The sequence below is a fragment of the Pyricularia pennisetigena genome, chromosome 6, assembly GCF_004337985.1.
Source record: "Pyricularia pennisetigena strain Br36 chromosome 6, whole genome shotgun sequence".
Lineage (NCBI taxonomy): Eukaryota > Fungi > Ascomycota > Sordariomycetes > Magnaporthales > Pyriculariaceae > Pyricularia > Pyricularia pennisetigena.
In genome coordinates this window covers 4,812,716-4,826,123 of record NC_043744.1, presented here as the reverse complement: position 1 = coordinate 4,826,123, position 13,408 = coordinate 4,812,716, and the positions used below count along the sequence as shown (strand labels likewise).

Sequence of the window (13,408 nt, the reverse complement as noted above, 5' to 3'; positions counted from 1 at the left end):
CATGAATCAGAAAAATCAATTTCACAATCTACTGAGAGTACGAAAAATCCAAGAGAGAAAAGCTCACATGCTCCATGTTTTCAATAGGTCTTGGTTACTAGAGACGTTTTTATCAAGAGATGGATGCTCAGTCGACCGCCAACTACGCTAAAGAAATGCTTTGTGTCCCGCCCCAACATGATGCCTCTCATGTATACTCGCACGGTCCTCCCAAGGCGAAAAAAAAAACCCCCCCGTGGCCGTAGCAACGCCACCGAAGCTCTCACTTGCGAGGCTTCGTAATGTTGAAAAACTCCGTCAGCCCCTTCACGACGACGTCGACGTTCATGTTGACGAGCGGCATCTTGTCGTAGGTGCCCTCCTTCATGATGGCCACGAGGGCCAGGCAATTGTCAACCTCGCGCAGCATGACGGGCTTCTCGTCATCGGCCAGCACGATGCAGCTCTCGTTCCAGTTGCAGGCGACCTGGTCCTCGAGCTTCTGGCCGCCCTGGTCGGCCTCGAGCTTGGCGACGTAGTCGTCGGGCCGCCTCCACGAGCCATAGACCTCGATGACGTCGACCACGACGTCGATGTAGTCGGAGCATATCTCGTACGAGGCCATGTCGGCGGGGGCGTTGTCGGTGGCGATGTAGATCTTGGAGAGGATGTCGAAGAGGTACGCCTTTTCGAACCGGCAGGTGCGGCACAGCGACGTGAGCATGGCCTCGAGCTGACCGAGCCGCGGGACCAGCTTCTGTATGACCTTACTGAAGGCCTCGAAGATGCTGTGGTTGTAGATGGACGTCAAGTGGAACCTAACCGGGGCGTTCTCGAAACCTTGGTCCGATAGCTCGTCCTGGATTCGAATCGTGATGTCGCGCTCGATGTCCAGCCGGTAGTCATCCGAGAGGCCGTCGACTTTGTGGATGAAGACCTCGATGTTGATGTTTGGGTAATGACGCTGGAGATTTATGATTGTTTGGTTCAGCCGTGATACGGCCTCCATGTAGTCGTCTTGTGCGTCGATGACCCAGATGAGAGCTCCTATCTCTCCAAAGATGGCATCCATATCAAAGTTTGGACTATCAAAGTAGTCGATCTGTCCGGGGAAATCCCATACTTGGAAGTCCATAAAAGATCTGATTCAACGAGACAATCAGCACTCCTGAGCACCAAAAAGATCTACTGCATACTGTCTGGCGGCATGATGGCATGTCATGAAAAGAGTATCGTACGCCATGGAGTCTTTCTGGATTCGCGCTGTTGATTCAAGAAACAGCGTCTCATTTGGCGGCAGCTTGTGAAAAACTACGCTTGATATAGATGACTTGCCACTCCTAAGTTAGGCGTTGAATATTAGCCACAGTGAGACGTTTCAAGGAATCAAGGCAACGGAGCTAGGTGGTAGAGTATATGGGAAACTTACCTGCGTTGCCCCATTAGGAGCAACCTGGGTTTGCCCTTGGAGGAAGCATCGATCAGGTTTTCGGGCAGTTTTGTACTGCTGCCCTCTCTCCTCTGAAGTCGTTGTCGGTTCTGTTCATAAATACGTTCAAGATTTAGCGATGCCGGAGTCATCACCCTCATGGTCCCAGGCCGTTTCAAGATGGGAGATCGAATCAAAGCAGACTCGGATTTCGCGAAAGACATGATGAACAAAGAATAAAAAAAAAAAAAAAAGAAAAAGTGACAGTGGGTATCAGAAGGATCTAATCTAGGGTAGCCGACCGGCAGGTCTATGATGTGAGGAACAATGACATAGGGGTAGATAGAGCACCAGGGCTGCCGTTGGTGGCATGAAGATAGGGGCTTATAATACAGACTGGCTAACAAGGGAGGTATTATCTTGAAAAATCAATATTACACCACAATCGCACGAGACATCTAGAAACGAAGTGGCGAGTACATGGAGACCAAGCGTTCATAACGAGACCATGGCGAACCGAACCGTACGAGCTTCGGCCAGGGAGAGCCGGCCTGAGCGGTGATAGTTCTGCAACGATTCCAGACAATGGCGTCCTGAATTGAACGGGAGACTCTGCTCGAGTAACTTTAGAAGCTTGTCCGTGACAGCTGCGCTGACCGAGTGCTCACCGACCAGCCCCGGACAGACGGCGTCGAGGGTGATGGCGACACATGTGACCAGGATCTGGGACTTGATATTTCGCAACTAGCGAAGGCGGGTGTTATGTGAATTGCTGCATGAAGAAGTTTCCAATATGGTGCGAATAGGAGTGCAATGATGATGAGGTCGGCATACGCGTCACTTGTCGTGGCCGAGACTTCGAAACACAAAGAGCACGAGGCGGGACGAGATGGGCTGAGAGTTAAAGGGAGTTTTGCTTTGGGGGAAAAAAAAAATTGTCCGACCAACGAGCGAACCAAGGGAGATAGAGCAAGAGGGGTTGATTGATTATAATCTCTCATCACCATCTTACAGTGGTGGGTAGTACGGACGGGAAGACTGCGAGTGGCTCAGCAGGAGCGCTCGCCACGGGCCGCCGCTGCTGGCAAGCATCGTGAGTCAACCCAAAGTGTGGCATCTCCTTTTATTCGCTGCTTGCATGGATTTATTTTCTGGCAACTTCTGCGCTCGAGCGGATAAAAAGAGCAAAGACATCCGACATCTGTCACACCCATGTCCGGCCTGGTGCTCTCTTTTTTTTTTCTGGGGGGAAAGGGGGCTCGGCAAATTTTCAAGAAAAAATCAAGCGGAAGTATAAAACGAAGGATGATAGTAATAATAATACTAAACAAGGCGAAAGACATATAGGAAGGGATGGAGAGAGGACAAAGCAATAAAATCAAAAATAACACGAAAGCTATACAGTGCCCGCTAGCACCGGAACTCTGGGAAGTTCATGAAAAAAAAAAAGATATAAAGATAGATAAAATAAAATAAACTTCAAAACGAACAGAGGGTTGCGGGATTGAATAGAAGGGAGAGGCAAGGTGACATTGGGCTTGAGCGGTGTTGGGTTGCAACAGAAATGAGATCAACAAAACTAAAAGGATCTGTGACTTAATGCAAGCTGAAGGTTGTACGACCTTGCTGTCCCAGCTATGTCTAGTGCAGCCGGTTGGACCGGTGAGGGATAACAGTCAAAATGACATGGAGAAAAAAAAAGTTCTCAAACAAAACAAACTATTATAATTGGGCAACACAAAAGACAAGGTTGAGGGTAGGTATAGTATAATTGGACAGCAACAGCAAAAACTCACCTCCATCTTTGAGAGCCCAACAGACAGGTTAATCCCCTATTGCAGGCCAGGGCACCCACCCAATAAGTTGAGCGGACTGAGTGCGGTATGCTTTCAAAGCCTTGTCCCCCCTTGGGCAGCTACGATGAATGTTGGTACCTAAAAGCCACTCCACCACAACAAACAAGCACCCAAGGTCAGGCCAGGTCAAGGCTTGCTTGAAACGAGAGTCAGAGCAGGGCTGAGCGGGTGGGCCGGGCTTGCGTTCTCGTTTGTAAAGTTGTAATTTTGTTTGTTTGTTTGTTAATCGATGCAAAGAGAGGGAAAAAAAAATCAAGTCAAATGGCCGCCGAAATGAGTAAAGATGACGTGGGCCGGGGGTTCAACTCAGCCGCCGACACGTCGCAGCCTTGTGATCACGGTCGTATCGGACAGACAGGGCAGCAAAGGCGGGTAAGGGTCTCTCATCCGAGCACCGTTCCCAGTCCAAGCTCAGCTTGATAAAATCCAAGGCAACAAGATAAAGGTAGTTTAGTCGAAACGACAAGTCGACGGGTGAGTTGGGTGCGACTTTAGGAAAAAAAAAAAAAAAAAAAAAAAAAAAAGGTGAGATGAGTGCAGCTTGTGTCGGGAGGTCGGCTAAGGCTGCTGGCTCCGTTCTCCCAAAGACCGGGAAGGCTAGCTAGCTTGTTGAAACTGACTCGACGACAAGGACGAAGACGATGACGATTTTCTGCTTCGCAGGCAACAACAAAAGTGACCGGCCGGTTGGGGGGACACGAAAATGAATAGATAAAAACAGCAGCAAAAGCAGGCTAGCCACTCGGGATTATTCGAAACAGGTGTTGGCTTTGTCGGGGGGGTGTCCAGAGCTTAGAAGTGACCCCTCAAGGTGGACGAGCGTGCCGCTGGGGAAAGAATCTTGTATCTGAGCGACAGACAAGGCAAATAAACAAATCTGCTCGGGCTCGATGTTCTTCCCACGTTCTTGATGGTCGCCGGCGCGATGTCCTTCTCGGGGCTTCTTTCAATTGAATTCGATTTACATTTCCAGGGTTTCGGGACGGGGGAGAAAAGATAATTGTGGGGAATGGCCCCGTTTTGACTTTGTTTTCGCCAAACAGAATGAAGACCAGGTGCCACTGTGGCCCATATTTTCGCCTGGGGTCGGATATGGGTGGGCAAGATGAGACAACGTCCATCTTTCTTGGCCATCCTTCTATTCTGATTGTATATCAACATACCTAAGCTTGCTGAGATAGGTAGCTGTGGAATATTGTTGTCCTCTTTCCAATAGATTTCCGCATCATTTCACATACAGTCATCATGATTCCGGAGTCAAAGGTTTGTCTCTCAACACGGGAGCAAATCCCAACAGATACCGAGAATTGATGCTTCTAACATGTCATGGTGATGTTGAACCTGACTCCGCGCCTTCTTCTTGTAGTTTTCGTGGCTCTCACTACAAGTCCATGATTTTTGCGGAGACTCGCGAGAAAAAGAGAATTATTATCTGATTGTCTAATATGCGTCATAGGTAGTGAAAGTGATGGCGCTGAATTGACCCCAAGATAGCAGGGGGAAAACCCCCCGCCCAATAACCCGGAGCCAGACATGTAAAATGCCTTCTGCCGGGAAACGATCTAAGGTTCCTGCAATCTTTTGTAATAAAAATCATGACAAGGCCAACAGCAATTTTAGTGACTTCGGGCCTGAATATTCTGATAAGACAACAACAAAGGAAACGCAAACCGCATAATGAAGGACCCCAATGCAATCGTCTACATAAACTAAAAGGAGAGGGAGATATTGGTCTGCCTGCCCAGGCGTGTATATGTGTGCTTTTTGTTGATGAGAAAGAAGAAGAAGAGAATGAAAAGGAAATAACAAAAAAAATCCCCCGCTTTAAAGCGGTATCGGTGGTCGGTTAGTATCCTCTTTGGGCCACCCAAAGATGCTCGCGACGAAGCTCTTCCGCCTTCTTGTCTTCCTCACTGGCATAGGGTCGTTTGGTCCCGGGCCGGGCCTGTCACGACCGCCTTCGTGAGTATAGCCGGACTCGAGCGGCGGCGACGGCAGCGGCGGAACCGCCGGTGCATGGTCCGATGCGCTCGTCGGCGGTGTGAGTTCCCGGGAGCCGCTTCTGCTGTGGTCCTTGAAGTTGCTGAAAGATTTCTATTTTTTTTATAATTTGATCTCGGTTAGGTATGTTCTCCACGAGATTCCCACAGAGGAAGACAAAAGAATGACAAAATGAGGCGGGAGAAGACGAAAGGCGAAAGAATAACAAGAAACAAGAAAGGCTCACGCTTACTCTGACGCTTAGTCGGTTCTTGAGCTTCACGCTTCTCCTCTTTGAAAGTTCACCCTCGTCGTCGTCGATGAGATCAATACCCGCCTCCCTAGCCAGCTCCGTGATCTCGGAACCGATCGTCCGTCCGCTGACAGCGACGTTGTCTTCAGGCATGGGCACGAAGCGAACGATGCCGCGAGACGAAGGCACGCCCAGGACCTCGTCCATGTGCATCTGAATCATGACGGCGTTGCGCTTGTTGGTCGTCGGGCGCAGCTGCGACGGCAGGGCAAATATCGTCAAGCTGTACGCCGGCTCAAACGTCCCGCCGTACATCATGCATGCCCCGTGCTGCACCGACACCACGATGCTGGACACTGGTCGCTGGTAGCGCAGCGAGAGGTTGTATGACAACTCTGTTATAAATGTGAATTCGTCACTGAGCTGTTTTTTTTTTATGGAGGTTGGAGTTTGCTTCGTCAGCAAAAATATTATCAAACCAGATATCCTCGTGGATGGAACAAGACTAGACGCTGTCGAGACTCACAATGACATTAGTCTTGACCTCAGCCATGACGATAGCTTCGCTCCGAATCCTCTCGGTCATGGCAGTGGCCGCCTTGGCACTGCTCTTCTCTCCTTTTGACGCAGCAAAGGTGTCTTCAAAAAAGGTACTCCGCCGCTTCGAGGCCAGTACGTCAACCTGGGACATTCTCGACCTCGCGTTCTGTTTCCTGTCTCCCGGCGGGCCGCGTTCAATTTCCCGCATGGCACAATTGTCACCGTTTGACTCGAGGCTCTGCCGGTCCGACATCTTGTTTTGTTGCCGGTGTGTCTGTCTTGGAGATTGGTGATGGTGTTGTTGCTGAGGCAGGTCTGCTTTTCGATGCGCAAATGATAGACGTTGCAGAGAGCTGCGAGCCAGTAGTTGCAGCCTGGTGTGTGGGGGAGGCTTGTCCTTTTTACCAGCGTCTCCGGACAGCAAAGGTTGCGGCTGCGGCTGCGGCTGCACCTCCTCCCGGGGGATGCTCTGATCAGCACGAACAGGGTTTGGTCCAAACGCCATAGCTTTCAGAGAGAGGGGGAGAGAGAGACAGACGAGCCACCCCTTCCCCCACCCCCTCTAGAGTAAGGCGCCGCGTGTTGTGTCGAGAGTCTGGCGGAGGCCCCGTGGTTACCTGCCACTCTCCATAAGCCGGCGTGAACTGGGGTGAGACAGCCAAGGATGCGACCGGTGCGGGTTCCGTGCGCAGCTTAGCCCCAAAGTGAAAATGGGAGAGAAAAAAAAAAAAGAAGAAAAAAACGATCGTGTAGTCACAAAATCAAAATTCCCAGAGAAGTGCAAGGGGTTTTTTGCCCTCACTCGAGGTAAAGCACCTGCCTGCTAAGGGATCTAACGGCAATTAGGCGACGCAGGCGTTAGCTCACCTGCTCGCGTGATTCGACGCAAGGGGCCCCGTCGATGGTTTGCCGTCAGGTACACGCTGGTCTGTGTTGAGGTTGCGATTAGGAAATTAGTCTTTGAGCCGACATTTTCTAGCCTGGGTTCAAGCAGGATCAAAGGCGGAGATGAGCTAAAAGTGATAGGTAGATAGGTGAAATGACGGAGACGAGCCTTTTGGTGCAAATCCGGGTAGTAACAGAATGATATTGGTGCTTATTTTGCTATCAATGCGGAAGCAAGCAGATAAGATGGCAAAGGCAGGCGTAGGCAGGCGGGCAGGTTATCTAGACACCTGAATTAGATGACGAGAACTTGCGGGCTGCTTACATAGCTACATTTTGGGTTTTGTACGAGCGTTGATTGTTTTTGAATTTGATCCCGGTGAGACAAACGGGGAGAAACCGGACAAGCTAGATAAACCAAGTGGATGATACAAATTGCCACGCGCCAATCTATCAGTTTTACTGCACGAAATTCGCTTCCCCGGACGCCAGCCAAACGCGCCTCCTTAACCAAGGCGGGGACCAGATTCCGGAGCACACTCCGGGCGGGACATGGCAGCGCAAACAAGAAGCAAGAAACAAAGAAGGAAATTCAAAAAAAAAGAGAGGTTGAAAAAGCCATACTCCATCAACGATTATTGGCTATCGTTAAGCTTGCACTAGCCCAAGACGCGAGGCGTAAAACTCTCCAGCTTGGGGCGGGTAGCTGCCCCTGGACCGATTTTGCTTTTGTAATTAAGTCCTCTCCCCTCCTGTATATGAACTGTAATAGCAAAGACATCAAACAACCGAAAAGATGAAGAAAAAATGGCTGGCTGATTACTGAGCACCTAAGATGATAATACTTTGAGAGGGATCTGCGGGTGCTCGAGTGTACACGGTGCTTAGCTAACTTGCACCAAAAAAAAAGAGAATTTCGGGGAAATAGAACGAAAATGAAGCACACGGATTTTGAAACTTCGGGAATATCCTTGCCCTTTGAAGGAACTCACAATGCCGAGCCTTGTTTGTATTATAACGACCAGAGACCTTCGCCGAGAAAACCACCGTCCATATGACTAGCCAGGCGAGCGCAGCCGAACCCGAGTTTGTGTGAAAAAGTAATCAACCATTCGACACACCATCCATCATTGAGGCTAATTTACGTTTAGCCGCACGACACTTGTCGTACGCCTTCCAAGTCCAGGCGCCTTTGTTAAATTTGTTCTTCACCCTCTCTGGTCATTCACGCCCCCTCCTCCCTCACAGAGCCCACACGAGTGCTGGGGGTGGGCGTGTCCCTAGCATAAGTATAGGCACTCGCGTATTTCTCCAGCTTGGCCTGGTATGCAGCAACGGCGAGGACGGCAACCTCGACGGGGATGAGGAGGATGGACAGGTAGAGACCCGCCCAGCTCTCCTTGCACAGAGTGCCAAAATGGGGGTTCTGGACCATGGACAGCGTCTTCCAGCGGCAGGTCCAGCTCAGGAGGGTGTCCTCGCTGTCCGAGGCATTGACGGCGTAGAAAAATATCATGGCTATGAGGGCTGCGACGAGGCCCACGAAGGGAGCTCCAACTGACTGCGAGGTATGTATCATGGAGCGGTTGCGAACCTGGAATGCGATGAGAAAAAAAAAAAAAAACAGCTGTCAGTGTGATGTCATATGCTGCGTAATGTCAAAATCGGCTTGGCAAGGCCCTTTGGGGTCCGAGAACATACAATCGCGATCCGGCTGCAAACTACCGAGACTGCATTGGCCACCACAACAAAAGCGGCGCCAACCACCAATGCCACGGTTGGGCGGAGGTTAAAGTTCTGGGGCCACAGAGGCAGCAGCTGCTCATATCCAGGCGGCACGCTGGTAGCGTTGTAGACTTGGAGGGTATCGGCCGAGACGCCCAGGATGGAAATACCCATTATCAGAGCCAGCATGGTTAGACCGGTCCGCACACTATCAAGCATCTTGATGGCGCGGACCTTGCCCCGGAGGTGGTGGTCCTGGGTGTCGATTTCGAACTGGGAGGCTGACGCCTTCTCCTTGACTTGGGTGGCCATGATGAATGAGTGTAGGGAGTAGAGACTGTGGGTAGCAATGACAAGGTAAATAAACTAGGTAGGTATGTATAATTGCGTCAAGAAGAAGACCGGCTCTCCTGCGTGTAGAAATCGATCGACCTTGATTGAAAGAAACCCAAACAGAGAAAAGAAAAACAGTAGACAGTAGACAGAGATGAGATAGATGCACTAACAACTATCATTTGTGATCCCAGGTCAAAAGGTGGGAAGTACTCATACAAATAAATATCTTCGTGCTCCGGGTGGCCTCATCCACTCGGACGAATAACATCACAAGCAGGCCCTCCCAGACACCAGATACTATTTCAATGCAGGAAAGAGCCACCACATTCGACGCGCCTTTGGCGCGCGGAACTAAAAATGGTTCATCTATTCCCAGATGCCGCTGTGCACGTCAGATTCCTACCGCCCGGCAAATCTACTGCTGGCACCCCCCGCCGACCCCTAGGCCTGCATCTGACGGGCGGCAGACCAGAAGTTTGCCGGCGCTTGGAGATGCGAAGGTGTGGACGCTGCAGCCCGAAATAGGAACGGGGATTGGGCCCCAAGAGGTGACATCGGCGCAACCCAGGGCGGCAAAGGATGTGCTTGCAGGTGTCGCCTCGGACCAATCGCCATCGTGGTCGCGCTTCAGGGCTGCCTCCATTTATCGTCAGCGCTTCCGGCTGGCCAATCAACAAGGATGCTGCAGCAGACATGCAGGTTCCAATACAATGCACACCAAGATGCTAAATTAAAGCGAGCGCGAAGAGAACAGCCGGCCTGATTGTGGGTCCTCAACTGCACTCAACTGCACTCAACTGCGCATAGTTCCTTTTTTTTTTTTCTTGTTCACGATAACTAACTGGTGTATGGGAAAGATAATGATGGGTTGATTTTCAAGTTCCCATGTAGTCACGTGATACCCTTGATCCGACATCCGTCGCGTGACTGGCTACTCATCTGTCCGTCCAAGCTGCATCATGTCCGCTAATGCAACTAACGACATGAACAGATAGTAATCTCCTAATAGCTAGGTACTGACCCAGCCGGAAAGATCCTCAGCGGCATATCACCAGACGCAAAGGTAGCAACCGTGTTTGCCCAAGAAAGCCATGCGCTCTACAGGCTAATTTGAACAACAGCGCACAACAGCGCGCGCCCAATGGTAAGGCTGATCCTTATACTAGGGCTCCTTTTCCATCCACCCGTCTAATCGGGCCCAGCACTATGCTGATCTTGCCATGACCGGGCCGATAGTAAGATAAAGGGATTGACAGAACCAAGCTTGGTCGCGCCGGGAGGTTAGATGTATGGGCTTCCAGGGTTCGAGCATGGGGGCCCGCTTGAAAGGGCACGTAAAGAGCGACTGTGAGCCCAAGGCCTGCAAACAAAGGCCGTACCAAGGCACGTATATCAACTGCATCTTAAAGTAAAAAGGATTGATTTTTCTCATTCATGTCCAGATATCTCCTCGTAAAGATAAAAAAAAAAGTCCTAGAAATCGTTCCTATTTTCGTTCCCACCCAACTGTCATCACAGAAGCAACTCGTCATAACTGGTCATCTCAAAAACCGTGCTGTCCCTTCCAAACTCCAAGACAGTATTCGGTATGTAAAGGCGCAAAGCCGAATCAGAAAAGAATAGAAAGTAACAACGGAACCATGAGCGGGTAAAAACCCCGTTCAGGGAAAGAAAAGAAGACGGAACCCGTAAAATAACCACCAGCCCAAAAGAGCAGTTGATATTCTCCTGATGCCGTCACTCGCTCACACAGAGTCACAACCAGCGCGTGGACCCAGTGAGCGTCACCCCGGAGCTAAGCAAGGTCCAAGGTTCTTCAAGACGAGTATCTGGTACGTGAAAAACAAACCCAGAGATCGCACCAAGGCGACAAAGAAGTGAAAAAGACCTAACCGCTGTCAGCGGTAAGCCCGTCATCATCCTGATGACATTGACATGGAAAGAAGATCCAGAGAGGATCAAAAATGCATGCAGAGGAAGGATAAATCCAAAACGTAAATTGCAGAACATAAAAAGACAAAGCAAAATAATCTGCGCCATCCCTTCCAAGGAGCCTGATCCTTTGTCGGCTCCCAAGGAATCAAATCCCCACTGTCGTCTATGTCCGTTTTGTTTCTCCAAGCCGCCGAGCTAAAATGGTTATGTATAAAGAAGCGAAATAAAGACAAAAATTCCAGAACGTGCTGTAGGGATGGGTATACGCATGTCGCTCTCTAAGTCTATCTCCGGCGAGGGTGGAAGTGTTCCTTATTGCTCCGGTGGTGAAGCATGTGGTTGTGCAAGTGTCTCTTGTTGTGGCTGTTGACATCGACCGACTTCTTCTGAAGAGCGGCGGTATCCTTGGCAAAGACGCTGAGCGCCCAATCGCCGCCACACTTGTCTGCCTTATCGCCCTCACAAGCCATACTGCAGTCCGTGTCTGCGATCTTCTCGGCAGTGCCCGCAAGCTCGTTGCCACAGTAGCACTCGCTGGCGTACTGGGTGCCGGCAATGGTGAAGCCCTTGCTGAGGCAGTGGGCAACGCACTTGGAGTTCGTCATCGGACCCAAAGCCGGGCGCTGGTCGCCCCGCAGAACCCTGTCACGCGTATCGCGGTAGCAGCCCGCGGCGGCCCACCCAGCGGCGTTTGGCTTTGTCGTTGGGTTTCCCGTTGCCATCGGACTGTTTGTCGCCCCCTCGTACACCGTCTTTGTCACCCACTTTGTCGTTGTTTCCCACGCCGTTGACTGCGTGGGGTTTCCGGAAGCGTCAGTAGTCTGTATAACTTTGGGGGTGACCACCTCCTGGGCCGGTGGCGACGTCACTTGCGCCGCCGGAGGCTCCTGGACAAGAGCCTTTGCTTCGACCTTCGGCTGTGCGGCACTCGAGGAAACCGGCTTCGAGGTCTCCTGGTAGTCTGGAAGGGAACTATCGTTACCAGAGGGCTTGGTGGCGGTGATTCCCCAGCCAAAAAGACCATTCTCGCCAGGAAGCTTCTTGAGTTTTCCCACGACCTCCTCCTTAACGGGCTTGTCGTCGTCGATCTTGCACTTCTGCTTGTTCTCCTGAGCACCGGGGCATGTCTTGAGTCCAGCGTGCTGGGCGTTGCAACCGTCAATCATGTTTTGAAGGACCTTCTCATCCCAACCCGAAATGAAGTCGCCGTGCAAAGAGAAACCAGTGCGATCGCCGTTGGACAGCACAAAAGGCTGCTTGCCAGAGTTGGGCGTCCAGCGGTTGCGGAACTTTGCGGTGTCCCAGTAGACTTCAAGGAAGAGCTGCGGGACGTGGATGGTTCCCTTAGGACAGTTTTCCCTCCAGGTAGTGAAATCCATGACCGGCCATTTCATGTTCTCTTGCCAGTTGGTCAAGCCCTTGCTCTAAAAGAGGGGGGGAAATTGTTAGCCATCGACGTTCATGTACGACGTGTATGGAATCAGACATGAGTCTTACCGGATCATAGCAGGATGGGAAGTGGAGATCAGCACGAAGAGGAGAGTTGGAGCCGTCACAATCGGCGAAAGGGAAGCCAACACCCTTCTCCAGGTTGTTCGGGTCCGAGCTAATGAAACCACCTTTGCTTCCATCAGAATCCTGCGGCCAGGCATACCGGGAAGCGGCTATGGACTTTTGCGAGCGTGGGCAGCTGAAAGAAGCAGGCTGAGGGTCGACGCCGTTTTCGACATACCAGCCCACTTTGCCCTTGCTCTTGGGAGCCTCCCGCAGCGAAGCGTTGCCAGAAACCATCTAAAAACAAGTTAGTGATATTTTCCCAAGCAAGAGACTATTTTAGAACGGCGTTAGTATGAAATGCTCAGATTTTACCTGTAGACCCAGCGGGAAAGCCACGATCTTGTCATCGGTAGGCCTGAAGTGGTAGTATGCTTTCATGTAGAAGACATCGACGGGCTCGTAGTGTCCGGCCTCCTCATCATGGAAATAGACCTTTGGCATCCAGTATGCGCTCATATCACCCTTGACGTCCGCAGAAGTGCACTTTGCCTTGGACAGGGACTCGCCAGTCGAGTTCATGTTGAAGTTGTTCGGCCCGCTTACACTGTGTACATGCATAGAAGGCTCGCCCGGGTTGACGATGGGGTCTACACGAGACTCAAGCATGACAGGAATGTCGCCAAACATGACGTGGCTCCATGTAAGCTCCGACTTTGCCACAGCTCCAGTGGCCAGCATGGCGGCCATGGCCGACAAATAGGTCGCAGACCTCATTGTGGCGGTTGAAAGTAGTTCTTTTTTTTGTGCGTGATTTGATCAGATTTGGTGTCGGTAGTCCTCCCAAATGGAACTCTTGTTGATTTGTACGCTGTCGAACAAGTTCGGGAAATGTTGAAGTAGTTCCGATATGGTTGTGGGAATGGATTTATGAGCCGAAAGAATCACTTCAAAAGGATCGTGTCATAAGAAGTTGATTGAATGTAGATGTGTGTC

General features: G+C 50.9%; 6 protein-coding genes across 6 annotated transcripts; all 6 read right to left on the bottom strand.

The window, feature by feature from the left end:
* Nucleotides 1-262: 262 nt before the first annotated feature.
* Nucleotides 263-1,632, bottom strand: PpBr36_05185 (uncharacterized protein; the record flags this gene model as incomplete). The annotated part of the gene is made up of 3 exons (XM_029892343.1): nt 263-1,121; nt 1,176-1,319; nt 1,409-1,632. The coding sequence occupies 3 exons, from the start codon at nt 1,630-1,632 to the stop codon at nt 263-265; spliced, it is 1,227 nt and encodes a 408-aa protein (XP_029750426.1).
* A 271-nt stretch (nt 1,633-1,903) lies between these two features.
* PpBr36_05184 (uncharacterized protein) lies at nt 1,904-2,525 on the bottom strand (the record flags this gene model as incomplete). The annotated part of the gene is made up of 2 exons (XM_029892342.1): nt 1,904-2,152; nt 2,421-2,525. 2 exons carry the CDS (start codon nt 2,523-2,525, stop codon nt 1,904-1,906), a joined length of 354 nt encoding a protein of 117 aa, XP_029750425.1.
* Nucleotides 2,526-5,088: 2,563 nt separating this feature from the next.
* PpBr36_05183 (uncharacterized protein) lies at nt 5,089-6,542 on the bottom strand (the record flags this gene model as incomplete). Its single annotated transcript, XM_029892341.1, has 3 exons — nt 5,089-5,358; nt 5,498-5,920; nt 6,024-6,542. 3 exons carry the CDS (start codon nt 6,540-6,542, stop codon nt 5,089-5,091), a joined length of 1,212 nt encoding a protein of 403 aa, XP_029750432.1.
* A 1,605-nt stretch (nt 6,543-8,147) lies between these two features.
* On the bottom strand, nt 8,148-8,959 carry PpBr36_05182 (uncharacterized protein; the record flags this gene model as incomplete). The annotated part of the gene is made up of 2 exons (XM_029892340.1): nt 8,148-8,516; nt 8,624-8,959. The coding sequence occupies 2 exons, from the start codon at nt 8,957-8,959 to the stop codon at nt 8,148-8,150; spliced, it is 705 nt and encodes a 234-aa protein (XP_029750431.1).
* A 439-nt stretch (nt 8,960-9,398) lies between these two features.
* Nucleotides 9,399-9,626, bottom strand: PpBr36_05181 (uncharacterized protein; the record flags this gene model as incomplete). Its single annotated transcript, XM_029892339.1, has 1 exon — nt 9,399-9,626. One exon carries the CDS (start codon nt 9,624-9,626, stop codon nt 9,399-9,401), a length of 228 nt encoding a protein of 75 aa, XP_029750430.1.
* Nucleotides 9,627-11,202: 1,576 nt separating this feature from the next.
* Nucleotides 11,203-13,189, bottom strand: PpBr36_05180 (uncharacterized protein; the record flags this gene model as incomplete). Its single annotated transcript, XM_029892338.1, has 3 exons — nt 11,203-12,342; nt 12,416-12,709; nt 12,788-13,189. The coding sequence occupies 3 exons, from the start codon at nt 13,187-13,189 to the stop codon at nt 11,203-11,205; spliced, it is 1,836 nt and encodes a 611-aa protein (XP_029750429.1).
* Nucleotides 13,190-13,408: the final 219 nt, after the last annotated feature.